The sequence below is a fragment of the Ursus arctos genome, unplaced genomic scaffold (assembly GCF_023065955.2).
Source record: "Ursus arctos isolate Adak ecotype North America unplaced genomic scaffold, UrsArc2.0 scaffold_2, whole genome shotgun sequence".
Taxonomy (NCBI): domain Eukaryota; kingdom Metazoa; phylum Chordata; class Mammalia; order Carnivora; family Ursidae; genus Ursus; species Ursus arctos.
The window spans coordinates 66,661,869-66,689,221 of record NW_026622874.1 but is presented as its reverse complement, the minus strand read 5'-3'; the positions used below and the strand labels follow the sequence as shown (position 1 = coordinate 66,689,221).

The following is a 27,353-nucleotide window of genomic DNA, read 5'->3' as shown; positions in this document are numbered from 1 at the left end:
GGTACCCATTCAATCCTCGGCATCTCTAGATAATCTTTGTCCTTAGTGGGGAGATTCTGAAAGGATCCACCAGTTTCCTCCTCCAGCCCTGACTTCTGCGTCTGCAGCCTGCCCAAAGTGGGGGGCAGAGGGTGCCAGGAGCCATCCCAGGTCACAGGAAGGCAGTAGGGCCTGGTCTGCACGGTCTGAGGCCCATGGAGCCCCCCACTTTGATGTAACAGCCGTGACAGAGAAGGCGGTCAGCCTCTTCTAGCTTCGATTTAAGCACAGCCGTATACACGCCCATCCCAAGACTGTGAAAAAGAACCTGGAAACCTCCCCCTTTCCCGCCCCACCCCCAATCTCACACCCTTGGGGTCACGCTCCCTTGATTGCCAGCCTCATATATGTACACTCAGACTTTTATTTTTTAAAGATTTATTTATTTGAGAGAGAGAGGGAGAGAAAGAGCGGGGGAGGGGCAGAGGGACAGAGAGGCCCTCAAGCGGACTCCCTGCTGAGTGAGGAGCTCAATCTCATGACCCTGAGATCAGGACACTAACTGACACCAAGAGTGGGGGGCTCAACCGACTGTGCCCCCCAGGCAACCCCACAGACTTTCTTAAGAGCAGGTTGTGAGAGGAGAGATCAAGGGGCGAGATCCGGAAGCCCCTAGAATTCCTTGAGATGGGGGTGAGGGCCCCAACCTGGGGCGTGGGGAGGGGGCCTCGGACCCGTGGCTTTCCCTGTCTGGCCCAGGGGGCTGAGGATCGCAGCCCTGCTCGAGCAGGGGCGGTTATCAGGGAAGTCAGGCTCCTCCACAGGGGCAGGCTGAGCCCGAAGGGGCCCCAGGGGGTCTACCCTCCCACGGTGCTGGCGGGGGTCCTTCGGAGGGGCCACCACCTTCACTGGGCGACAGGAGACCCCGCCGTGCTGGGAGGGCATCCCCAGGGCCAGGGGAGGGGGCACCTTGGGACAGGACACCCCTCGAGAGCTGAGTGAGTGGGTACAGGTGTGGAGAGGGGTCCGCACTAGGGAAGGTGCGTTGATTCAGGACAGGTGAGGGCCCTGAAGTCCTGCTTTTAGGGACCCAGGGATGACACTGGGGGTTCAGGAGTTGGGGGCCTGGGCTCCTCCAGACCTGCCCTGTGGCCTGACACTGGGGGACATCGGGCTTCCTGGGCCCAGGAGGGGCGGCCTGGGCCTAACCCTGCTGCCACCCCAACCAGGCTGACAGGGGCAGGTACCCCCTTCCCCGAGGCCCACCCTCCAGGTGTGGGGCTGTCATGGGCTCAGCCCAGGCCCCGCACATGGAGGTGACGCCACTGTTGTCCTTCATCATCAGGACAAATGCTCAACTCGCCTTTTGAGCCTCAGCTCTGGGCAGGAGGGGGACAAGTCTGTGCCCCAAGAAGCCACATCCCGGAAGGTCGTCAGGCAACCACCCTGTGCCTCGGTCTCCCACCCGTAAAAGGGGATCACTGACCTAGAGGGTCTCGGAGGGACCCTGCCCACCTGGCCTGTGACCTGGAGCTGGGCAGGGAGCCAGGGCGGGTGCAGGCAAGTCCGGCCCCTCCCAGGGCCCCTAATCCGCTGGGTCATGAGGCCCTGGCCACACAGAGGACCGTTAGGAAGGGCCTGCCCTGAGCCAGGCAGCTGGGAACTGTGCCCATGGATCTGTAGTGGAGACCACGGGAACCCGGGATGGGTGTGGGGACAGGGACTCTGGGGACGGCTTCCCTGCCTGGACAAGGAGAGAACATGGATTTGCCCACAGGGCACCTTGATTCTGACGCCCCACAGCCGGCCACTTACTGCCAGGTGACAGCGTGCATGGGGGGACAAAGGGAGGTGAAGCCCCCGGCTTCAGGGTGCGCTGAAGGAGCAGGTGGGGCCTGCAAGCAGCGTCTGCCCCTCAGCACCCCCCACCCCCGCACAGCAGGCGTATGGCCCTCTCTGCCCCACCCCGGCCGAGCACATGCAGGGCTCAGGGCAGCCCCCCAACCCTGCAGAATGCAGACATCACGGGCCTGGGACACTGGCCACCTACTCAGCGGGCTGAGCCTGGTGGGGACCCAGTGAGTGGCTGGGGAGAGGGCAGGGGGCGTCTGCCAACTCTGTGGGCCTCTGGCTAGTATCACTTTTCCTATCAGTCCCGGAGCTGGGGCTTCTCAGCCAGACACCCTGGCCCCAGGGAAGCTGTGGGCCGAGATTGGGGTGAACCTAGGGGCTGAGACGAGAGAGAGACCCCGTGGGCCTTGGTGTTTGCCGTGCCCACTGGGGTCAGAGCAGAGGAGCTCTGGCCTCAGCCAGGTGGGGCCTCCCACCACCCAGACCACCCCAGAGGCAGCTGTGGTGGGCCACAGTGGGCTCCTGCTTTGCTGTGTGGCTGGAAGGACCTGGACCCCACCCTGGAGCTGGTCTGCACTGGGCTCAGCTGTCAGCCAGCAAGGTCACAGCCGTCGCCGGCGGGACTCTCGAGGGATCCCAAGTCCTACCCTGTCCGGCCCTGTCTGTACTTCTTCTCATGCCTCACAGGAGCCCTGGACCCCGAGAGCCCAGCAGGGCACTGGACGGGTCAGAGGTCAGGGCCAGAGCCTGCAGGGCAGGGAGAGGGCTGAGCGGACAACTTGCACAACCCCAGGCAGAGGGCACCCGCTCTGCCCCCCAGCACCCATTCGCGCCGGGAGCCCTGGCAAAAACTTGCCTTGTGCTTTCCCAGAGTGTGAATGGTGACCTGTGAACTGGGCTCCACCCTCCGCCACCAGAGGGGACAGGCCGAGCCTCTGTGGGAGCTGGAGCCGGCTGCAGGTCCGCAACACTCAGCCCCACTCCCGGCAAGGCAACCGGCTAGCCACACTCCCACGTGGTGGGTACGGATCCTGCCGGTGGTAATCCAATGTGTTTCTTAAATAAGTTAATATTTATTCTGCTTTGCTTTGCCCCCCACCCCCACTTCCCCTTTCCTTAAGAAGCCAAATTTCCTGTATCGGATTATTGCAACATTTAACCTGAATTTATAAAAGAAAGGTCCACGAAACGCAAGGGCATCGGCGGACACCTCTCAACCCGGGGCCCAGGCGGGGCCGCCGGCAGCGGTGGGGGCTTTATTGCACGGACCCCACAGCCCCCGCGACGCGGGTGTGTCTGGAACACCCGAGGGCAGAATGGTGGGGTGTGGGCCCAGGAGGGGAGCTGGGGAGACGGTGACAAGGAGTGGGGACGGACAGGTGAGCACTCAGACTGAGTCAGCGTGGCTGTGGCGGCCTCGGGGACCAAGCTGCCACCCGGGAGGGCACAGGTGGCCCCAAGCACGTGTTCCCTAGAAAAGTGGGCGTGAGAACGGGGCTCTGCTGGGCAGCCTCAGACTGCCTCCTTCTGGTTGTTTCCTGATCTTTGTCACGGGGACACAGCGGCTGTCAGGGGACCCCCGACCGGGCACCGGCAAGGCCTTAGACCACGGTTGTGAAACTCGGAAAAACCCAAACCTGAACCCACGGGATGCAGGCTCGCAGGCGGGGGGCTCCTCCTGATTCTGCTTTGCCCAGACCCAGCGCCTGCTTCCCTCCCCAGGCGGACGGCCTCGTGGGGCCTGCGCTGGGATCTACGCACAGCTCTGCCCGGGGCCACCACCCCGCTGGGGGCAGCCCAACCCCACTGCTAACACCTGTGTGGCGACATGCCCTGAGCTACACAGGCCTGTCTACGCTGTCATCTGGGGTGGGGGTGGCTGGGGGAGACCCCACTTTCTTTGGGGGGGTCTGGAGAACTTTGAGGTGCAGCCCCCGTCCCTTCTCTGGGGGATCATTGGGGGGCACGGGAGGCTCTGTTTTGTGGGGTTCAGGAGGTGCCGCAGCCCCCGAAAAGGAAGCTCTGGGTTCTGGGGCCACACCGTGGCCACCGTCCAAAAACAGGTCTCCACCAGGGCCCCCCGCATCCAGCGGCTCAAAGGCAAAGTTGGGGACGGTCAGGTGTTCTGCACGGCAGAGGGCCTGGGCCCGACGCTCCCCCTTGGCGGCAGGGTCCACCCCTGCCCCCTCCATGGGCTCCAGGGAGTCCCTGTGTGGCGTGGCCTCACAGGACGGGGTTCGCCGCCGCAGAGTGGTGCTGCTGCCCTCGGCCGCCGGGGGCCGGGCCGTGCCCTCGTCCTCCACTGGGGGGTCTACGGAGATGCAGGGCGGGCTCATCTTCTTCTTCCTGCGTGCCCCCAAGGCTGGCTCGGCCTCCGGGGCCCGAGCCTTCACCTCCCTGGCCTCCGGGTGGCCATCCCCGCCCCCCTGCTCCCCGGAGGACCGCCTCTGCTCATCTGTCTGGTTGGGCTGGTCCAGGAAGCCCTGGGAGTCCACGCTGTACAGCCTACGCAGGTCTGGTTCACCGCCTCCCACTCCTCGGGCAGCGGGCGAGGCTGAGGGGCTTCGGGCCGAGCTGGTGATATGGCTGACCTCCTCGTCGGCAGGATCTGGGGTCTCGGCCTCCTCCCCTCCGGGGGCCGGGGGCCTGCTGGAGTCGCAGCGCTGCCCAAAAGTGTGCTTGCGGGTGCGGATGCTGCTGGGCCGCGGGGACCGGGGTGGGGACCGTATGGAGGCCCCCAGGGACACCTGCCTCACGGGGGTCTTTCCGCCAGGCTCCCCCCAGCCTGGGCCACTGTCCCTGGGGCTGTCAACGTGTCCTTCCAGCGAGTCGGTGAGCATGGCCTCCTGCAAGGAAGGGCACGGGAGCCGATGAGGAACGAGGCCACGCATAGCCCTGTCGGCAGGCAGAGATGCAGAAACCGGGCTCCCCAGAGAAGCCCCAGATTGGGCTTATGACCCCCGAGACTAGCGATCAGGGATCAGGCTGAGATGTGGCTGGGGGCCACCCATGCCGAATACACTGCTGGGGACCAGCCGGCATGCGGGTGCTCCCCACCGGCCCCGGTTGTGCTGGTGGGACCGTGAGGACAGGGCTGGGGTCCTGAACTCCTGTGGGCAGAGCCCCACCCTGCCCACCACCACCCCAAGGACAGGGGGTGGGGGGCAGAGGGTCCGAGGCTGTGGGGCTGGAAGGTAGTCTGTGGGTACAGGCGAGGCTTGGGGCGCTGCCTGAGAAGATGTGGTCCCCAGGGCCCTGAACCTTGCCTCAGGCTCCAGGGACGCGCTCACTCTCCCTTCTCCGGGGTCCCTGTCCCTCACACTTTGGATGGGAGGGAACCACGGAGGAACCCCCAGGCCTGGGGCAGCTTCTCCTACCTGTCTGCAGAGCAGGCGGCTGAGGATGGGGGAGCGGGCCGTGCCCCGAGGGGACAGGGCATGGAGTGTGTCGCTGTCCCTGGCCGGGGAGACCGTGGCCGCCGCCGAGACCTGGAGAGAGGTGCAGGGCTCCACAGGTGGGGAGTGCGCCGAGGTCGCTGGGTCTGGGGCAGGAAAGCAAGCGCCTGCAGCCGCCACCACCCTGCCTGAGGCCCTGGCGCCCAGCCTGCCCGCCCGTGTCCCCGGGCCGCCTCGAGGGGCCTTACCGGCAGCGGCCGCGCCGGAGCCCGGCTCCACGTCTGCTTCCCGCAGCGGGTGGGGGTGCGGGGCCGAGGCGGGCGCCACGGGCCGGAACATGTAACTGTCGTTGGGCAGGGACAGCATCCTGGACACGGACACCTTGCGCACGACCAGGAGGCCGGGGGCGTCTGGGCTGCGCGGGGCCGCGGGCCGGGGGCAGGCGGGCGGCCCCCGCGGCACCTCCAGCTCCAGCTCGGCGTCCAGCTCGGCGTCCTCGCGTGCCTCCTTGTTGCTCTCTTCCAGGTGCTTCATGAGCACAGCCACCACCACGTTGACCAGCACGAACTGGGCCACCAGCACGAAGGTGACGAAGTAGATGGGCGAGATGGCCGGCAGATAGCTGAGGCAGTGCTTGTCCTCGCGGGCGCACTCCCGCAGCGTGTCCTGAGGGGCGGGCCGGCGGCTGAGGGGCGGCCCAGCACCCGCCTCCCCGCCCGCAGGGGCGCCCACCGCGCTTGGCTGGTACCTTCATGATCCCGTTCCAGTTGTCCCCCGTGGACACGCGGAACAGCGTGAGAAAGGCCATGCCGAAGTTGGAGAAGGTGGCGTGCCGACTCAGGCCCTCACAGGGGTTGTCCTCACTGCACTCTGCCAGGGAGACCCTAGCCCCGTCAGCTGTGTGTGCGGCAGCGGCGGTGTACGCCCGGGGCCCCAGGGACCACACCGACCCGCTCTGGGCCCTGCCCTCTGTGCAGACCACGTCCTTCCAAGGTGAGGTGGGGTGGGGTGGGGACAGGAGCTGTGGAGGCTGCCTTTGGGCCTGGCCTGGGGCCCTGGCCTCAGACCTGGAGCTTCCCCGCCGGACACCGTCTCCGTGGGTACACAGGCCGAGCCCCCTGCGGTAGCTGGCTCTGGCTCTGGCTCAGGCCCAGCTGATGGCACCCATGCTCCCCAGGCCTGTCTGCAGGGTCAGCACGCCCTCGGGCCTCAGCAGCAGGACAGAGATGCCTTGGGGTGGGAGGCACTGTGGATGACGGGCCAGCCCAGAATTCATTGGGTCTGGGGCACCCACCAGCTGCCGAGTCCCAGGACCCCATGCGGGCAGACCTGAGCTGGGACGGCCACGTTGGCCACCTCCTGGCCCGGCCAGGCCCGGGGGCTGTTCAGTTAGACCAGGGGTTCAGGAGATGCCACCGGGACTGGGCTATCACAGGAAGCCCCATGTGCTGCCGGCCCAGAGCCTCAGGCCTGGGGGTGAGGGAAACCCTTCACGACAATTAGGGGAACAGACGGCAGTATCTGTACCCTGGGGAGCACATGACGCTCAGGGAGCCTCGGGCATGTGTTCGTGGGTGCATATGGCGTGCTCACACGTGGCTCTGTGCTCCCGGCTGGGGCGTGAGCCCTCGTATGTGCGTGTGTGTGCACGTGTGCAGACGCTCCTGTGTGCGTCTGCTGTCCGTGCTGGGCGTGGGCAGTGGAGGGCTGACGGGGCTGGGGCCAGGGGAGGATGTGGCAGGAGGCCAGTGGCCCTGAGTCGGCCTGCCCGGCGACCCGAGGGCCTCACGCTTGTGGGCGAAGCTGTGCACACTCACCGAGCCTCCCGAACAGCTCCACCCCCAGGGCAGCATAGATAAAAAACAGGAGCATGAAAAGTAGGCCGAGGTTCCCTACCTACACGAGGAAAGAAGCAGAATGAGGTCAGGGGCCGCCTCAGCCCCCACCCGCTGGGCACTTTGCGCCTGGCGCCCCACCTCGCTGCCCTCACCCACATTCCCGGCCAGGCTCCCAGACATTGCCTCGGAGCCCTGTTCTGGACCCATCCCTCCCGGCGCTGGAGCTCTGTGACCCCCAAGGACTCCTGTTCCGCCTGACACCCAAAGCCCCCCTACCTCTGTCCCCGCTCAGCTGCTCATACCCGCCCTGCACCCTGGGCCACAGACCCCGCTGCCTACAGCTCCTCTGCTCTTCAGAGCCCCAGGGGCCTCCTGTGGGCACCAGCGGACCCTGCACGGGGCCTGTCTCCAGCCTCAGGACCCCACGGGGGACCAGCTGAGCAGACAGACCCCTGGACCCCTGCCTGCTCGTGGCTCTTGCCAGCCCATCCTCTTGCTGCACTCGGCGGGGTGCCCCAGCCTCTCCAGCACCTGTCCCCCTACTCCTCCCTTCCTGTCGCTCCCACAGACATGGGCTGAAGGGGCCACTGAGGGCATGGGTGGGGGCTGGTGAAGGGGGGAAGGTGTTAGGTGCATGGGGGTGAGCGAGTGGCTGGATGGGGGACAGATGACTGGCTAGCAGGGCTGGATGTACAGACAGATGGACACAAAGGTGGGTGGACGGACAGATGGCAGGGCGGGTTGACAGAGGGACTGGGCACGGCATAAACGGGACCGTGAGTCTCTCTCAGCTGAAGAGGCCACAGACAGTCAGGGTCGGGCCGTAAGTGCAGGAAGTGAGGCTGTGGGGCCTGAGTCGGCTCCAAAGAGGAGCGGGACCCGCGGCCAACACGGGGTCCCCTGAAGTCCGATAAACCCATCGGGGCCATGTCCTCTGCCCACCGCATCCAGAACCAGACGGGGGGGGCGGGGCACCGGTCTCCAGTCTTCCCCAGAGGAGCGGAGGCCCGGGAAGCGCGCGGCCCTCTGTCTACCCGTGCAGGTGAGTTACTCCCCGCACACGCGGGCTGACTGCCGCGCTCTGTGCAGACCGAGGCGGACGCAAGCCAGCGACTGACCGAGGGAGGCCCTCCCGCGTCCTGTGGTCCTGGGGGCGTCCGTAACGTGCCCTTGGGGCAGTGACGCCAGACGGGGCCGGGGCTGCTGACCTACCTGGGGCAGGGCCTGTACCACCGTGTCCAGCAGAGCCCGCATGCCTGTGGCCATCTTGAGCAGCTTCAGGACTAGAGCCAGGAGCCGAGCATCAGTAGGGCGCGTGGCCCTGGGCCGGACCGACCCTCCCTTGCTGGGGGAAACCCTGGGCCACCCCCAACCCTTACCCCCCCGCCCCCCACACGGTCCCCAGGCGGACGCTGCAGGGTGCACGGAGGCAGGGTACTGGGCCTGGGCCCTGGAGCCCGGCGGCAGCGGGGAAAGACGGGCGGGCGCCTACCGCGGGCGATGCGGAGCACACGCATGATGCGGATGATGGTGGGGTTGATGGGCAAGGCCGCGTTCATCTCGATCTCCTCCAGCGTGATGCCCATGATGGACAGCAGCACGATGGCCAGGTCCAGCTGGTTCCACCTGGGGGTGGCAGGCGGGCTGAGCGCCCCGGGCACGCCCCACGCAGGCCCGCCCCGGGGGAGGAGAGCTGCGGCGCTCACCCACCCCACCCCGAGGGTCCTCCGCGCCCCGCGTCCGCCCCGCGCACCTGTCCCTGAAGAACCTCCGGAACCCAAAAGCCACCAGCTTCAGCGCAGCCTCGAAGACGAAGACGACGGTGAACACGTAGTTACAGTACTTGAGCGCCTCGTCCAGCGACTGCGAGCAGACCATCAAGCTGCGGGGGCCGCCCGCAGCGCCCGCCCCGCCTCCCTGCTGCACGCGGCGCCGTGCCAGGCCTGCAAGGAGCGGCCTGGGGGTACCTGGTGGTGCTCTGAGCCCTCAGTGGGGGGCACCTGACCCCCACCCACAGCCCGGGGGGGGGGCCACACCAGACCCGGCTGAAACCACTCCCTTCCTCTGCGGGGGGACAAGGGCGTCCCTTCTCCAAAACACGGTGGGTGTGCAGATACAAGGGGAGCAAGATACAACGCGAACCACCTTCCACCTGCCCGCCTCCAGCCCAGCTTGCTCCTGGGCAGCTGAACGCACGGATGTTCCCGCCGCCAGGGTTTCCAGACTGAACCACTGTGGGGAGGGCTCTCCAGGCCAGGGAGCCCTGGGAGTTCCACCCGTTTTAAAAAAAAAAGGTTGCTTTGCTCAAACCGCACCTCCACGTACCCCGTAAACCCCAGTGAAGGCTTGGACCAGGCCGCAGACCCGGGATCCCCCAGCTCTGATCCGGGCCACCCCGCGGAGTGCCAGACCCCACCTAGGGCCCCCCGGAGCTTGTGTCCCCGTAGCCCGTCCTGGAGGCAGGCTGGGCGGGCATCCTGGGCGCTGAGCCCCACCTTGGGCTGGTTATAGTGCTCCATGGACATGGTGATGACGTTGAGGCCGATGATAAAGGTGATGAAGAGGTCCAGGTAGTGGCTGGTGCACAGTGAGTGGATGGAGCGGCGGGTGGGCGAGTAGTCTGCGTAGTAGGGCCGGCGCTGGGCCTCTGCAGGGAGAGGGGGTCCGTGAGCTGGGGCGGGGGCTGCCTGTGCCCTGGGGGCACTGGGATGTCCCTGTTCGTCTGCCGGGAGGCTGCAGCATGGGGACTGCTGGGGGAGGGCCCTGGGCTCAGACACGGGGTGTTCGCCGGAGCCTGGAGGAAAGAATTTCTCCCAGGAAGTGGGGGGGAGGCAGCTCCCTGTGAGTCCAGCTCCTACTGCTGGCTGGAACCACAGGCTGGGGGGTGGGGGCAGGTCGTAGGAGCAGATCGCCATCTGATCTCCTGGGGGCCCTGACCCCAGGGCAGGTCTAAGCATAGGCCAGGCAGCTGAGAACCACCTGGGCTCTGCTCGGTCCCCATCCTGACCCACCCAAGCTGGCCCTTGTGGTCCACTGTCCCGGGCTCACGTCAGGGTGCAGACACCTTGATGATGAAAACGGAGCAGATGGGGGCCTTCCTGGGGGCAGGACCAGTCCTGTCCCTAGCCCCAGCGGTCACAGGGCAGGCGGGCACTCCCCCTGCTCCATCTCAGTCTGGACATGAGCTGCCCCCGGTCACCAAGCCCACAGTGTCTCCCCTCCTTGTCCTCCAAGGAGCCAGTGGCCACTGCCCATCGTCGGGGCTCTGCCGGACCTCCATCCAACTGACACTGATGGCCATGACCCAGAGAGCTTCTGTGCCCCCCAACAGTTCTTCCTGCACTAAACGTTCTGTCTGCAGTAACCCCTCTAGAGCTTGTGAAAGTCCACTGAGCACTGGGTGAAGGCACAGCTACCACCACTGGACACAGGAAAACGCCTGGGCCACAGAAGCCCACGTAAGCAGTGCCCAGGGTGGCAAGAGCTATGGCTGCCCCGGATGGATGGCCCAGGGCCTGGGAGGGCAGGGGCTGATGGGAACCGACCCCTCCCTGGGACCCTCATGCCCCTGTGCTAGCGTGCAGTCACTAGAGAGCTTGGCTCAGCTCGTAAAGCCAAAGCGGCAGTCAGGCCAGAGCTGAGGACGCAGAGCAGCCACAAACGAGGTGTCCCAGAACGCAGCAGCCATGCACGCAGCCGCCATGCACGCAGCCAGGCAGAGGGACACACCCGAGCTTGGAGGCAGCAGCACTGACACCTGGCAGGGGAGCCAGCAAATCCTCTCCCCTCCCACAGACGCCTGGTGCCCCCCGCCCCCAGCCAACCCGTGCCCACCCGGCAAGGGACCCCAGCAGGCCTGGCACCAGCCTGCAACGTCCACCCCGCCCCACGGCAGCCACAGAGGAACCGAGGCCTGGCCAGCCCACAACCCCATGCGCTGGCTGGCAGAAGCGGGGGGCTAAGACATGCAGGGCGGGGGTGGGGCAGATACCTGGGCTGGGGAAAGTGCCTGGAAAGACAAGGAGATGATCTGAGCTGGCCTCGGTGGGGTGGGGCAAGAACACTCCCACGCGGGGCAGGGTGGGTGGGGACGCTTGGCACGCCCCCTCCTGGAAGGAGCCCTGTCTAACTCTGACGGTTTTGCTTGCTCTTCCCGAGGCCTGAGAACTCTCACGGGGGTGAACCTGACCCTACAGCGGTGGGCGGTGAAAACTGGGGATCTCGTTCGCGTCCTGTGCTGCTTGGGAGGAGACCCCCACCTCCTGCCACGCGGCCCTCCCCTGTCCTGGCCCCTCCTCGGGAGGCCCGGCCCCTGTGCAGGCCGCCTGGGACGGGCTGGAGGCAGGGGACTCCACCCCGCCGCACACGGAGGTGCTGCCTGGACGCCCACCACACCCGCGGGCGAGGGAGACCCGGGCCAGATGCCTCTGGGCTGCCGCCCGGGTCCCACAGGCATGGCTCGCGCAGGTGGAAGGGGCCGCCCGCCACCGCCGCCACCAGGAGCGCCTTACTCCTGCGTTTTCGCTCCAGCCTGCGCTGCCGCTTCTCCTCGCGTCGCCGCGCCTCCTCGGCCTCCTGGTGCTGCCGGCACTTGTGGAAATTCTCCACCACCACGCCCACAAACATGTTGAGCACGAAGAAGCTGACGATGAGCAGGAAGGAGATGAAGTACAGCAGCATCCAGGGGTTGTGGTTGGGCACGGGCTGCGGCACACAAGCGACACGTGGGTCCCCGCCCCGCCTCTTCCAAGAACGCTGCGCTCCGGGCTCGGAGCCCGGCTGGAGATTCTGAGGCCGCAACAGCCTCTTGGGCAGAGGTCCCTTGAGACGTCCTGCGCGCAGGGCACGGTGGGTCCCCGCGGGGGGCCGGGGCTGCCCCCACCCCCGTACCTGCTGGTCTACGCCCACGGCGTCCAGCCCATCGTACATGATGTTCACCCAGCCGTCCTTGGATGACAGCACGAACAGGGACATGAGCGCCTGCAGGGTCAGAACACGGCCGGTCACCCAACGGCTCCGTCCACCGAGAGGCACCCGGGGGCCCGCACGACCCCCGCTGAAGACCGGGTTCCCGTTTCCCCAGAGGAGGGGCGCCAGCTGGCCCGCCCGCCCCCTCCCCCGCCACGCCCACCTGGCCCAGGTTGTCGAAGTTGTACTTGCGCCGCACCCAGCGGTAGTGCGCCGCCCGGCACTCGGCCTTGGTGGAGATGTTCCTGGTGTCGGCGCCTTCGCAGTAATAAAACTTCCCTTTGAAAAGCTGACCAGGGTGCGGAGGTCACCCCGCGGGCCCGGGGCTGTGCCCCCGGCCCACCAGACCCGTCCCCGCACGACCCTCTCCGGGCTGCCGGACTGCTGCGGACCGCAGACCACCGGGCGGCGGCCGGGACACCGGCGGGCAAGCGGGGCGCGCACCTGCACCCCCAGGATGCCGAAGATGATGAAGAAGGCGCAGCAAATGAGGACGATGTTCCCGATGGGCCTGAGCGACGAGATCAGGGTCTCCACCACCAACTTGAGGCCCGGAGCGCGGCTGATGACCCTGGACGCGGAGCACAGGCACGTCCCTGATCCCAGCCCGGCCGCCCAGGCCCCACCTCCGCCGCCCCGCCCCTGCACGACCCCGCCCCGCCCCGCCCACCGCAGGGGCCGCAGCGTCCGCAGCAGCCGCAGCACGCGCAGGATGCCCAGGATCTTGGCGCCCCCGGCTGAGGCCATGGCAACGACGATGTCGACCAGGGACACCAGGACCAGCAGCCCGTCCAGCACATTCCAGCTGCTCTGCAGGTAGGCGTGATCGCCAGAGACCAGGCCCAGAGCCACCACCTGGGAGGCGCAGAGGGGAGGAGCCCAGATGGGTGGGGGTGGGGCAGACACAGGAGGTAGGGGCTGCCGGGTGGGACGGGGCTGCTCCCGGGCCTGCCGTTACCTTCACCATCATCTCGGCCACGAAGATCGCCGTGAAGATGTAGTTGGACACGCTGAGGAAGACGCGCTCCTGCAAGCACAGGGCGGTGGGAGGGGCCGGCCGCGCCCCTTGACCCGCCCCCACGCCCCGACCCCCGCCCCGGGGCGAAAGGGCGCCTCACGGTGCTGCCCGGGTCGATGTCGGGCCTCTCCAGTGCGATGGTGATACAGTTGAGGAAGATGAAGACCAGGACCACATGATCGAACATCTTGTGAGCAATGACCTTCCGGCAGGAGACCCGGAACCTGGACGGCGGGGTGGGGCGCGGGGACACTGACCACCGGCGCTGAACGCAGGGGCTCGGAGGGCGGAGTCGGCCCCATGCAGGCCCGCTCCCTGCCCGGGGTGCCCCTCACCTGTTCTGTGGAGAGAAGAGGTACAGGGCCCAGGGCTCGCGGCTGCGACACCACGCGGGCTTGTAGGGTTCCAGCACCTTGCGCAGCCGCAGACAGCAACTCTGAGGAGGGAGGGTCGGTGCAGGTCCTCAGGGCCCCTCCGGGCCACCCAGCCCTGGGACTCCCAGCCGTCCCAGCCTCAGCCTCCCCACCCTGGCACTGACAAAGACTCATTCTGGGAGTCCATGGGGACACCCCCCCTCCCCAAGCCAACCCCCCTTGTGCAGAGCTGCCCTGTCCTGCTCTCCTCTCCACTGAGGAGCTCCCCCGGCCAGAGGCTGGGTCCACCCTGGGGCTAACTGGCTTCGGCACTCCCCGTGGATGAGCTAGGGCCACGTGGCCTGTGGCTCAGCCTGTCCTGCTGCCCCTGCCCCCGGCAAGGGATGCAGGAGACCCCACACATGACATGGCCCCAGTCCCTGCCTCCGGTTCTGCTATGGGGGCCGAGTCCACGCCAGGAAGGAGGCCCAGGGATGGGCCTGCACTCACATCCTCCACGTCGTCGTCAAACTCGGCCAGGTCCTCCTTGTGGCTGTCGATGCGCAAGAAGAACTCGGGGGGCAGGGCCAGCACCTGCCCGTTGCAGTCATGGAACTTGGCCGGCAGCAGGGCGGCCGGCCGCGGGGGACGCAGGTCCAGGGCGCCACGGTGGTCCAGGGACTCGGCACGCCGCAGTGGGACCGGGCGTGGCCCCGGCGAGGCCCCTGACCCGGGCCTGCCGTCCTCCGCCTCCTCGTCCGTGCTACCCTTGCCCTCCCCGGACAGCAGAGACTCACGCTCCCCGCACTGGCTCCGCCGCTTGAGGCTGGGTGCGCGGCCCAGGCTGTTCCAGCTTGAGCGCCGGCTGCTCCAGGCACTGTTGGGGCCCCAGTGGGCACACGGCGAGCTTCGGAGGCTGGACTGTGTGGGGGGTGAGGAGTGAGCAGAGCCAGCCCCCAAGGGCCCCCAGGTGCCCTTCCTGACCAGTGGCATGGCTGTGGACACCGTGGGCGGCATGTGCATGGGACACCTCCTTCACTGGGCAGACAAGCCTACTAGGGAGCGGCCAGCGACAGGGCACTTCTGCGGCGCGCCTGGGGCACCAAGCCCGTCCCCAGCAAGTTAGAGACGCAGGCAGCGAGTGTCCGAGGGCCGAGCTGGGCTGCGGCCGGTCACCCATGGCCACTGTGGGCTGGAGGGCAGACACGGGTGCTTATCCACAAGCCTGGGGCAGGCTCGGGCCAGGCGTCCTCAGACCCCAGTCTAGCGGCTCAGGTCCTAACTGGCAGCGTCTAGCACTGGCAAAGACAAACCGAGCTGCTGTCTCAGGAGAGCGATTTGTCTCTGTGGCCTCGTTCTCTAGGCTGTCACTCACTCGGCCTTTTGGGGCCAGCATGGCTGGGCTTCCCCCCGCTACACTGCCCGTCCCCCCTCGGTCCCCAGAAGCCGGCCTGGATGCATCTGGTTGCCACACTGCTCGGCCGTGGCTTCTCTGGTACAGACACACGGCGCCCCGCGTCCCTGTCTGCACCCCCCGCCCACCCCAGCTTCCCCTCAGCGGTGAGCTTCTCCCACTCGGCCCACTGTCCCCGCTTTCGGAAGTGGCCGCGGGCCATGCCATGGGGACACCCCCCCTCCCCAAGCCAACCCCCCTTGTGCAGAGCTGCCCTGCCCTGCAAGCAGCATCTCCCGGGTCCGCGCGGAAAGCCCCGTGGCTCCCGCTTTGTGGGACGCCCGCCCGGCTTCTGTCGTGGGTCACCTTTCCGCCGTCCCTTCTGTTTCTCCTTTGATGTACGCTCTGTGCTCTGCCAGCTTTTACCTTTTATTTCCATTTGGAAGACAGACCCCCTGCCTGACGTTCCGCTGGAGAGGCAGGGGCCACGCGCTCCCACGTCTGCTCTACTTAAGCTTCTCCTGCAAGAGCAGCTGCTCCCAACTCCGCTTACGGAAACCCAGAGCGCTGTCTCCTGCACTTGGGGACGGGGATGTGTGTGGTGTGACTGGGGAGCGTGCAGAACCCACACTCGTCCTTGGAGAGGCCACAAGTACCCGGGAAAGTGAGGTGCCCTGAGGCCGGTGCAGGGAAGGATTCTTACCAGCGACTTCTGGTCGCCCAGCTGGGGGTCCACAGAGCTGCTGCTGCCACGCCGTGAGTCCAGGAGGCCCGGGGCCGGGTCCAGGTGTGGGGAGCTCTTGGGGGTGGGCATGGGCGTGGCCGCTGTGCGCATGATGAGGGGAGGGGGCAGGCTGCCTCGGCCCTCCAGGTGCCCGTTGGGCGTCACCGCCAGTGAGTACATCTTCATTTCTGGAGGCAGAAGGGGGAGGCTGCACCTGCATGGCTTCGGGGAAGGGAATCCGCTGGCCCGGAACCTCCCCACGGGAGTCCCAGCTGTCCCAAGGCGGGGCGGTCAGTGCCACCGCCAGCCCCACGGCCTCGCTCACCTGTGGCCCGGAGATCTCGGAACTTGTCAAAATCCTCCTCCAAGCGCGTGGATGCCTTGTCTTCGTCCGTGTCGGATCTGGTGGCATCCCCCTGTGCCCCGCAGGGCAGGAGACACGCTTGAGGCTCCCCCAGGCGGGAGCCATCTGTACCCAGGCCCCCGGCAGCCTCCCCAGGGAGGCTCGGCCTCGAAGTTACCGCCAGGGGCAGGGGCGGTGGCTGCAGGATGGAGGAACCCACCCTCCGTGTGGCAGTCTGGGCGGGACCCCATCTCTCACCTCTGCCTGGAAGCCCTCCACCAGGATGGCCACCAGCAGGTTGAAGAGCACGTAGTTGCCGAAGGTCATCAGCGCCACGAAGTAGAGGGCGGCCCAGGATGAGGTGGAGGCCATGCCGTTGTAGAGCACGACATTCCAGTCCTCCTGGGTGAGGATCTGGGGAGACGGGCCGTGAGGCAGAGTGTGCCCCAGACCGGGGGAGAGGGGGTGCCGGCCAGCCCGGGGCGGGGCAGGGGCTCTGCCTCACGGCCTCTCCACCGCATTGGCCTCAGACAGGCCGAGGCACACACTCTGGGGCTTCTTGGAGCAGGACGGTGGTTCTCCAGGGACCGCCATGCCCATCGGGGGATGCCTGCCAGGCTGTACCTGGAACACGGTGACGATGGCCCACAGCAAGGAGTCAAAATTCTTCCTGTCGGGGACCGTGTCTCCGGTGTCTGTCGTCAGGCTGAACTTGCAGCCAAACAGGTGCATGCCCAGGATGCTGAGGACAGGTCAGGGGTGCGTGAATTCGGGGAGGGGTGCGGGGAAGCGGGCAGCAGGTCACCTCCCACAGACAGCTCTACCATGGCTTCCCCACTGGCCCGGACCGCAGCCTTCCGGTTTACGGGGTCTGGTCCTGCCGCCCACGGCCCAGCTTTCCAAACGGTCGGTGGCAAGACTGAGGCTGGGGTGGGAGGGACCCGGGGTGCCTGTGTCACTCGGCTTCCCTGGGCCGTCCTCTGCCCCATCCTTGAGGCTTGACCCCAGGCCAGGCTGGCTACCAGCAGGCACTCGGCACATTCCAGCTGAAGCTGTGGACCCGGGCCTGGCTGCCCCCACCCCTTCTCTGTTCTCCTCGGGGCACCGTCCCTGACCCATCCATCTGGGGGCCCGTCCCATCTCCCCATTCAGCTGTAAGCCTGCAGGGCGGAGACCGGCCTGGAGTCCTGGCACCTGGCCCGGAGTGCGGACGGTGCCAGCCAGTGACGCGAGCACGGGGCCGTCCGAGCTGCAGCCTCTGCAGACGCCTGGGGGCCCACGACCCCAGCCCCGGAGGACGGGGCGGGCAGCGGGAGGGGCCCTCCTCTGCCCGAGGGCAGGCAGCAGCTGCGCCCACCTGAAGATGAAGATGAAGAGCATGAGCAGCATGCAGAAGGTGGCCACGTTGTCCATGGTCTTCATGAGCACCACGAGCTGGCGGCGGAGCGCAGGCATGAAACGCACCAGCTTCAGCACCCGCAGCAGCCGGAAGGTCCGCAGCACCGACAGCCCGCCGTCCGCCTGCCCGATGATCTCCCAGACGCTGCAGGCCGGGCCGGGCGTCAGCAGGGGCTGTCCTCCTCCCAAAGCGGGGGTGCGGCCGGAGCCACCGCGGCCCGCCTCGACCCCGTGGCCATGTCCAGGCACCCAGGGGGCTGAGGACCAAGGCGGTACCGCCAAAGCCTCCCAGTTAACCACTGTCCCCCAGAAGCTGCCGGAATGCGGGCTCTGGCCTTCCCTGTGCCTTTTGGGGATGGCTGTGCCTACCCTCCTCCCTGCCTGGGGGGGTGGGCGGACTCCGAGGGCCCTGCTTCCTCCCCGGGGACAGTGACCCCAGATTCTCCTATTCCTTCCTGTGTTGATTTGGCCACAGCAGACACCCCAGAGGCGAGCTGGCCTTCCTCGCAGGGGCTGAGGCCTAAGCGACCTCCAGCCAGTGACTGGGTGCCTACTCTGTTCCTGCAGGGAACAGCTCCCCTGTGTTCTAGAAACTTCTGAGATGCAGTGGACTGCAAGTAGCTGGGAGAGGGGAGGGACCGGGTCCCAGTGACAGCCTGTCTCTGACTGGGGCTCAGCTCTCTGGGGGGCGTCGGCCTGACCCTGGAGCCCCCCAGGCCCCGCGGGAGACGGTGGACCACCTGATGACCACGATGATGCCGTCGAAGATGTTGTAGGGGTTGCGGATGTAGCCCAGCGGGCCACAGGCCAGCAGCTTCAACAGCATCTCCAGGGCAAACATGCTGGTGAACACGATGTTGCTGATCTCCAGGGCGCTGGTCAGCTCGTCTGGCTGCGGGCGGCGGGGAGGCCGTCAGTGCCCCCTGCGGCTCCACCCCGCCAGGGACGCGGGCTCACTGCCCCGGGGAATCCAAGAGCAGGTAAGGCTACACGGAGGCAGCCATTCAGAAGCGACCTAACCGGCTGCCGTCTGGAGGAGACGGACCACAGCCCGCCCGGCGCTCCCGCCCTGGCTGTCCCCGGCTCCCCGGCCCTGCCAGACTCGCCCAGCAGCACGTCTGAGCACCGCGGCCACTGCAAGCCACGGGAACTGGGCCTGGAGCATTTGCTCCCGGATTCCAGGGTGGGCACGGGGGAGCCCGGGGTGCAGACGGCCCAGGTGCCGCCTCTGATCCCTGCTGGCCTCACCCGCCCCTTCCTGGTGGCAGAGGTTCCAGGGGATTTCTTACTGGGGACATGCTGACTCACCCGTGTGTGTCTGCACGTGTGCACACCCATGCTAGTGTAACATTTCCCCATGCGTGTGCACACCCGAGCGCTTGCCAACATGTGACCTGCTGTGTGCACACGTGTTCCTGTCCACGCGCACGCATGCCAGCACGTGCGCACCTGCGTTGGCAAGCTTTTCACGTATGCACACGTACGTGACAGTACATGAGAACGTGTGTGCGTGCACACGTGTGTATGTGTGCGGCAGCTCTTCCTCACCAGGGACTCCCCTGAAGCCTCCCCATGTCCCTGCCCGGGCTCCCCCCCGAGAAAAAGACTCCCCACACAGGGTCTGCTGAGGCTACCACTGCTCGGATTTTCCCCCGATTCTTTAAGAATAAAAAAATTGCTTATCGGCCAGAAAAGCACCAAGAGTGGGACACAAAAAACTCCCATTTGGTCACCAAAAGTGAGCTGGCCTGGTCCCTGGAGAGGACCCCTCTCCTTGCCAAATCTGGCTGCTGCCCTCCCTGCTGTGGTCCCAGTCCAGGGCAGGGGCCGGGGAGGCCCCGTGTGCACAGTCGACAGCTTCCACGGCTGCTGGGGGACCGGACACGACACCACTGCCTCCTCCTGGAGGCCACTCCCCACTCCAGCCTTTTGTGGCCACCAAGGAGCATCCAGTGGACACGACCAGTGGTCCTGGCTCTTGTAAAGGAAGCCTCCTCTGTAAGAGTTAAGCCAGGGGCATCCCACCCTCAGAAGCGCCACTGGGAGGCCTGGTGGATGCCCTCGGCCCCTGCTGCCTCTAGATCCCTGCTGGCCGCCTCGGACCCCACATGGGGGAAGAGCCTTCCCACGGGAAGCACGGCGTGTGTCTGTGTTCACTACCTGACAGACACCAGCCCAAGAAGGAGACTCGAGCATCTGCTGAGTGACGTACAAAATCCTCCCGCGGCAGACCGCATGCACTCCGACCCCGCCCCTGGCCCCACCCCCCAGGAGCCCATCAGCGGGGCCCCACGGGAGGACGGGCTCCCCGAGGGTCGTGCTGGCCCCGCCCCCACCCTCACCTGCTCATGGTACTCGACGCCCATGCTCAGCGTGTTGGTGAGGATGGCCACCATGATGCCGCGGTTGAAGTACTTGCTGTCCACGATCCGGCACAGCTTGCCACTGAAGGTGGCCCAGACGTGGCCGAGCCCACCCTGCTCGCCCGGGGCCGCCCGCCGCTGCGCCCGTGGCCGTGCACCGCCCTGGCCTGCCGTGTCTGCCGCCGGGGGGGACCGCATGGTGTCGCGGCGGTCCCCGTGCCGCACGTCCTGTGTGAACTCATACACCGCGTTGCCTTCCGAGCCTCCGCTCTCGGAGTCGCTGAGCTCGAAGTCGGGGTCGTCCAGGGCGCTGGCGCAATACGGACAGTTCTTCAGCTCGCAGGTCAGCGTGCCCGCCTGGGGGCTGGGAAGGGGGCAGGGCACGCTCAGGCCCGACAGGCGGCTGGGGGCCCGGCCCAGTCCTGCAGGGAGAAGGGCACAGGCGGGGTCAGGCCACAGCCCAGCGGAGGCTCCCGTGGGGTAAACGGTGCTCGCCGCACACGCGGGGCAGACACACGTCATCTGCCAGCAGCTGCGCCATCCCCGGACATGGAACGCGAGCCCCTTTCTCGTACCCACGTTCGACAGGTGGAACTAACTTCGACGTTCTACCTGATCCCATGTGTTTGAACCATCATCGCTCTGACACGAGAGAGACACAAAAATCACCCAGGAACCACCATACACCGTTCTCTCGTGCGCAGTCTCTGGAGCCAGAGGCGTGTCTCACACCAACAGCACGCCGTGGCCTCAGCGCGCCACAGCTCCAGGGCCCTACGGAGCAGGCCGGGCTGGACGTGCACACTCATGGTGTGCCGGCTCACACACACCCCAGACACGCCATGGCCCGCGCCCCTGCACACAGCAGCTGGGAAGGCCTCACGGTCTGCGTGGGACCCGGCGTCCCTGACTGCCTGTCTGAGGGGGTGCAGCTGAGTCCCAGCTGGGAGGGACCATGAGTACATCGGGGAACACCCTGGCCCTTTCCAGACCCTCAGGGGCTCTGTGACCTCAGTTTTACTCTCCCCACCTCCTGCCCCAGCATCCCCACCTAGAAAGGGGACCAGCCAGTCCACCAAAGTAGCCAGTCACAGACGTGGCCGTGTAGTCTCTCTCAGGGCCAGGTGGGGCAACGGGACACAAGCCTAGAGATCACGGGGCTCGTTGGTCTTAGAATTCTCGTGTCCTAGCTGGCAGAGGCGTGGGTTGCCCTTGCACTGGGGCTGCTTGGGGCTTGCTAGAGGGTGAAAGGAGCCCCAAAGCCCTCTCTCCGGGCTGGCACCGCCAGAGCCCAAGATGCCCGGGCCCCTCCCACTCCCTTCTTATGGGGCCCAAAAGGAGACAGGAAAAAGCTGGGCTCATCAAAGTACCCAGGGCCTCCCTGGGGAACACACAGGCGGCAAAGACATCCCAAGAGTCCTGTTTCTTCATGGCTCACCCAGCCCAGGTCCCACCTCCTCTCCACGGGTGGGGGCAGGGTTCTTACCGTGTTCCCCGACCAAATGCTGGATCTTTTCGTAGGGGTCAGCGCCCCTCAGGCTCAGGGGGCTGTGCTCTCCGGCGCCTGGAGGCCCGCTGGCCCGCTTCCCCTTGGGCCCGGGGCTGGTGCCGCCTTTGCTGCCCCCTGCGGACGAGGGCAGGATGGTGGGGTAGTTCATGGCACCCAGCCCCGTGGCCAGTTTGAGGCTGGCGGCAGCCGCGGCCGCGGTGTGTGCCACCCGGGCCCTCTCCTGCGGCCCCTCCACGTGGCAGTCTGCGTGGTACACGCTGTGCACCGACTCGGCATCAGGGGGCTCACGGCCTGGCAAGGGTGGCGAGGGCAAGGTCCCGGCCCGCACCAGCCTGGTGTCCCCAGGCCCGGGCTCGGGGCCGGGCCGGCGCGGGCTGCCATGGCTGAAATGGTAGTGGTGGTGGTGGTGGTGGTGGTGGTGGTAGACCAGGTGGTGGACGGAGGCGGCGTGCCTCCCCGCCCGCCTCGGCCGGCGCCCGGGGCCCTGGCCGTGCAGGGCGCCGCTGGGGTCCACCTTCTTGCGCCAACGGCTCTGCCAGCGCGCGTAGAGGCGCAGGCTCCGCCTCTTGACCTTGCGGCAGATGTGGCCCATGTACTTGAGCAGCTCCTCGTAGCAGCTGCCCGGCTCCGAGAAGCTGGCCAGCGTGCTGTCGTTGGACAGGTAGCGCGCGCGCTGCTCCCGCATGAGCTGGTTCTCGCGCTGCTTGGTCTCCGAGAACTGCGTGGCGATCACCACCAGGCACAGGTTGATCATGAAGAAGGAGCCCACCTGCGGCGGGCGGGCAGCGGTGACCTCCTGCGGCCGGCCGCGACCGGGGAGGCAGGGAAGAGGGGCGCGGGCTGTCAGGGTTGGGTAGGGCAGGCAGCCGGGGCGGGGGGCGGCTTCTACACGTCAGTGACCACCTCCCCGAGGGAGCACTGAGCCCTCCTACGTGCTGCCTGCTCTCGGGGCCACGGACACAGCCAGGAGTGCAGCTGGTGTGGGCACCCCATGACGGTGGGATCCCCGCGACGCCGAGCCCCAGCACCCGCCCCGGGCGGCTCGGAGCAAGTGCTCCCTGTCCATCTGGACGGCCCACGTGGGGACGGGTGGGGTCACGTGGGGCGGGGGTTGCGGGAAGACCCGCCTCCATCATCTGTATGGCTCACCCCCTCCTTGCAGGGCAGACCTTCCCAAACCCCTCAGCTTCATTTCCTCCAAGCGGGGTCACCACACAGCACACTGCTCTGCTCCGTGCTGTGGTCAGAGACGAGGAGGCAGGACGCCCGCCTGTCTCTGTTCACAGCAGGGTCCACGCAGACCCTGCCCGTGACACCCCCGTGTCTGGAGGCCTACGTGCACTGTGGAGGGCTGTGCCTGGTGGGGACACCTACACTAGAGAGAGCCGTGCCTTTGGAGCAACCTGTTCCGAGGACGGCTGTGTCTGCAGGCCCGGGAACACTGGGGGGGGGGCTGGGCCGTCGGAGGGCCTGGGGTGCTGCCCGAGGCCTCCTGGAGGTGGGCTCCCCCCACCTACCTCCCGCTAGGGGCCTGGCTCCACCCCCTGCCCCCCACGGGCAGCCCTGGCTCTCTGCTGCTCAGCACTGCAGCTCAGCCAGCAGCGGAGGCTGGGACGATGTGGTGTCGGGGGGGGCAGGACGACGCCCACCGACAGGGACGCTCGGGGTCTGCGGCGGGCTGTTGCGCCGTCAGCGCACCTCCACCCACAAGCACTGGTGGCCGTGAACGCCCCACCCAGCCCCCGGGACTGGCCCGGCGCCCACACTCACGATGATGAGCAGGATGAAGTAGATGAAGTTGTAGAAAGAATGGGCATCCATGACGTAGTACATTATATCCACCCAGCCCTCCAGCGTGATCACCTGGGGGGGCAGGCGGCTGCACACACGACGGCCCCGGGAGGGCACAGGGGCCTCCTCGCCCGCGCCCCCCGCTCCCCTGCGCACGCAGTGCCCCGAGCCCTCAGCCGGAGGCCCGGGACCCACCTGGAAAATGGCGATCCAGGCGTAGCCGATGTTGTCGAAGCTGATGGCGCCGTTGTGGGGGTTGGAGCCGCCCGAGCGGCACACATTGTAATACTGGTTCCAGTTGATGCAGGCGTTGCGGGCGGCGCCTACTGCGCCGTCAGCCTGCGGCTGCCCGTAAGCCTCCCAGCCCAGCGTGCACTCCACGCGCAGCTCCCGGCGGCTGGGGATGTGCGAGCACTTCTGCATGCCGTTGTCTCGGCGCGAGGAGCAGATGAAGGGGTTCTCCTCGCCCTCCTCCGTCTGGTAGTACGGCCGCAGGAAGGTGAGGTTGTTATTTCTGTGGGCGGCCGGGCGGCAGACCGGAGAAACAAAGAAAGTGTGAGATACAGGGTTGGGACAGAGGAACACAAGGAGAAAGACGGGTGGACAGAGACAGTGAAGTGGACATTCACAGAAAGAGAGACAAAAGCACACATCAAAACAAAGATGAGAAACGGAACAGACCCAAGACAGATCCCCAGCTAGGAATATTCTAAGACGGGTGTGTCCCCAGAAGTAGGGCGGGAAGAAGAGAAGCCGGCGGGGGTGGGGCCGGAGGAGAGGAGCCTGGTGGGGGCGGAGCATCTGGGGTGGGGGTGCTGGAGGGGAAGAGCCAGCTGGGGGCGGAGCATCTACGGGCTAGGCTAGAGGGGTGGAGCCTGGTGGGGGCGAGGGGAGAAGCCTGGTGGGGGTGGGGCTGGAAGTGAAGAGCGGGCTGGGGACAGAGCATCTGGGGTGGGGGTGCTGGAGGGGAGAAGCCAGCTGGGGGCGGAGCATCTAGGGGCTGGGCTGGAGGGGTGGAGCCTGGTGGGGGTGGGGGCGGAGGGGAGGAGCCTCCTGGAGGCAGACCAGCTGGGGGCAGAGCAGCTAGGGGCTGGGTTGGAGGGGAGGAGTCTGATGGGGGCGGAGCACCTAGGGGCGGGGCTGGAGGGGTGGAGCCTGGTGAGGACACGCAGGCCGCAAGACCCCTTAGGTGTCCCCCCCCCGCCCCGCCCCACTCCCCCGCACCTGGCAAAGGTGCTGTCCAGGAAGCAGCGGTTACGAAGCAGGCCGGCCCACAGCTGTACGCCCACGATGCCGAAGATGAAGAAGACGAAGAAGCAGAGCAGGAGAACATTCCCCAGCATGGGCAACGTGTCCAGCAGCAACGTGACCAAGATCCGCATGCCTGCAGGGCCGGGGAAGAAGTCAGCGCAGCGGAGCCCTCCCAGGGCCTCCTCTAGCCCCCCACCCCACTGGTGGGCCCTGAGCCCTCCCGTGTTCTGGCTATCAGCAACTCTGGGGGGACCTGCATTGGGTCCCCACACATTCGGCAGGCCCTGAGGGCCAGTGACGCCTGTGGACCCGACCTACATAAAGGAGAGCAAGACTGTGGGCCTAGAAGGTCTCTGGGCTGGTGGAGTCCAACAGCCCCAGCCTCAGGGCCCGCCAGGAGCTCAGGCTTTGGGGTGGGGGTTCAGGGAGCATTTCTCCCCATGCCCTGCATGAATCACACTGGAGAGCCCTGCACTGGAGGGAGGGACCCCCAGGAAGGGGGCGGTTTTCTGAGAAACACTTTTGAAGCCCTGTGCCTGGGGGCTGGATGAACGCAAATTAATGTGGGAGTGGGTCAGCCAAGCCCTATGTGGCCCCCACTGACCTGGGCCTATCCCCTCCCAGACCTCAGCAAGGATGCCTCCTTTCCCCAAACAAGCAAGAGCAGGGCTAAGGCAGCAAACTGCACGCTGGGCCAGGGGGTAGGGGGCAGGTGCCGAGGCCTCTGGGAGCAGTGCCCCGGGCAAATGGCAGAACAGGCCCCTGGGGTCACAGGGGGCGAGCCACAGCCAGGAGCGGCACTGAAGTGTCAGAAATGGCCAAGAGGAAGATTCATGAGGAATGCACGGATCAGGAAACCCTTGCCCGGGACAGATATCGGCTGGCTCAAAGGGTCAGACACGACCCAGGGGTCAGAGTGAGCCCCAGGCATCCAGGGAGATGCGACCCTAAATGTGACCATTTGGGGTTCCTTACAAGGAACATTCAGGCCTGTCCAGGGCAGACTCCCTGTTTGGGATGGCGGGTGTCCCCAGAGGAGGCCAGGCTGCTGGCGGCAATGCGGGCCACTGCAGACATTTAGGCTGAAAAGTGAACATCTATGGAGATGGGCTGCGTTGCCACCACACTGCGCTCACAGGTGGGCCCAGGTGGGCAGGCAGTGTGTGCGGTGGGGACCGGGCACCGCTGGGAGCCGCACACACCACCTCACCTCACGCGGCCTCTCTGAGGTACCACTAATGAGCGGCTGTGACAGGTGGGAAAATGGAGGCTCAGAGAGGCTCGGTAACTTCCCCAGGCTCACACAGCATCTGAGGCCCGTCTGACCCCTGAGCACAGAGCCAGGTGGGCAGATGGAAAAAAGGCCCAGGGGTCCCACAGCACAGCACACCTCCATGACACCCGCCCTCTGGTGGGGCTGACAAGCCCAGGGAAGAAGTACCCGTCCCTAACGGTGTGCAACTTCTTAGGGGGAGCCGTGGGATGAGCGCTGACTGCTCGGGCCTGGTGCTGAGGACACCAGGACTCGGGCCCAGTGGCTGGGGAGGCTGTGCGCACACGTACGTGGTATCGACACGCGGTACATGCAAACCCGTGCACACACGTGGACGCGGCCCTTAGGAGGTACCACGGGCACTGCCCTCCTGCCCAGGAAAACTAACAGCAGTGAATACTCTGACGATGGAAAAATCCTAAACCAACCCCCGTGTGAGGACAGGCCGCTCTCCAAACACGCAGCCACGGGACTTTCCGGAAGCTTCTCTAGGCTTCCCGGAAGCATCAGATCCCTCTGGAAGAGTTAGGGCCTGAGGTTCCCCAGCATCTGTCAGACAATGAAGCCCCAGGGCCCGTGCAGCCCCCCGTGTTCCCCCCAAATGCTGTGTAGATGGGGAGTCTGAGGTTAGCCCAGCGCACGGGGCGTGGGGGAGCCCAGACCCCGCACAGCCTGCCTGTCACACCCCAACGTGGTCTGGCTTTGCTGTGTGCTCTCCGGAAAAGAAGTGGCCAATCTGCAGGGGCCCGTGGTGAGTGGCAGCAGGCCTGCCCCCCTCCCCCAGGGCTGGGGTCTGGGCTGGGGAGTCCGGAGAGCTCTCCGTAGGGCCGGCAGGACACATCCTGGGGCAGAGATCACTCACTGGGCACACGGTTGATGGCGCGGAGGGGCCGCAGCACACGCACCGTCCGGATGGCCGAGAGGCTCACGCTGTGTCCGTCCAGCGAGTACTCCATCATGCTGGGGGAGGGGCGGAGGCGTGGAGAAGCTCAGGGGCCGGGCACCGGCCTTCTCCAGGGCACTTTGCCAGCCAAGGCCGGGAGGCCAGGTCTGCGGGCCTCCCTGGGGAACCCCTGGGGCCCCTCCCCGCTCACGGGCCATCTGTGTCTGTCCCGCCACCCCCACCACTGCGGGGCGGTGTCCCGTTCCCCCGCAGAGGCGGCACCGGCCCCCCACCCCAGCCGCTTCCCAACGTTGGTTCCAGCGGACCCCTGCCGAGTGCACCCCCGTTCCTCTCCCTGAGGGGGGCAGGGCTCCCGGCCAGGCTTGGTCAGATAGCTGCCACTGCGGGTACGAGGGTCTCCCGGGCCAGCCCCGGCGCTGGGGGCCAGGGGTTCATACCCCGCCATGACGATAAAGAAATCCAGCCTGTTCCACGTGTCACCCAGGTAGCACCTCTGCCCAAAGAGCCCCAGGGCAATCATCTTGACAATCATCTCCACCGCGAAGAAGGCGAAGATGAAGTCGTCGAAGGCCTGGCAGGAGACAGGGCCTGAGAGCCAGTCCTGCCGGCCGGTCCCCCAGGGGCTGGCCACGGCCAGCAGGCCATCCGCTGCCCCGGCCGCGCCCGGGCCCACCTCCAGGATGCTGCAGCGCTCCGACTGACACCCGACGTCCTCGCAGGGCCGGAACATGCCCAGGGTCACACAGTTGAGCATGATGACCAGCATGCTGATGTGCTCGAACCACGTGCGGCGGGCGCCGAGTTAAGGGTCAACACTGGAGGCTGAGACACGGGTGCGGGGGAGCGGCAGCCCGGGACCCACCCCCAGCACCCGGTCAGCTGGGCCTGAAGAGGCAGAGCTGCGACCCTGGCCGCTGTGTGCAGCGTCCGCGTGCCCCCGCGCGGGCCCCCAGACAGGGGCTGGAGGACAGCCCATGCCCCTCTGCCAGGCTCCCCCCAAC

At 66.7% G+C, this 27,353-nt stretch overlaps 1 protein-coding gene across 1 annotated transcript; it reads right to left on the bottom strand.

Annotated features, from left to right (window-relative positions):
* Positions 1 to 400: 400 nt before the first annotated feature.
* Positions 401 to 27,132, bottom strand: CACNA1H (calcium voltage-gated channel subunit alpha1 H). The gene is made up of 33 exons (XM_057315422.1): positions 27,026 to 27,132; positions 26,790 to 26,923; positions 26,311 to 26,408; positions 24,149 to 24,308; positions 23,120 to 23,438; positions 22,904 to 22,996; positions 21,110 to 21,902; positions 19,603 to 20,045; positions 18,001 to 18,152; positions 17,220 to 17,405; positions 16,487 to 16,604; positions 16,121 to 16,276; positions 15,845 to 15,935; positions 15,499 to 15,707; positions 13,913 to 14,323; positions 13,385 to 13,485; positions 13,150 to 13,273; positions 12,990 to 13,058; positions 12,702 to 12,886; positions 12,476 to 12,602; positions 12,195 to 12,320; positions 11,954 to 12,043; positions 11,575 to 11,767; positions 11,055 to 11,072; positions 9,559 to 9,710; positions 8,817 to 8,926; positions 8,556 to 8,689; positions 8,276 to 8,346; positions 7,043 to 7,121; positions 5,974 to 6,095; positions 5,474 to 5,891; positions 5,208 to 5,371; positions 401 to 4,676 (listed from the first exon to the last, which is right to left on the bottom strand). The coding sequence occupies exons 1-33, from the start codon at positions 27,116 to 27,118 to the stop codon at positions 3,669 to 3,671; spliced, it is 6,747 nt and encodes a 2,248-aa protein (XP_057171405.1). The 5' UTR covers positions 27,119 to 27,132; the 3' UTR covers positions 401 to 3,668.
* Between the last annotated feature and the right edge of the window lie 221 nt (positions 27,133 to 27,353).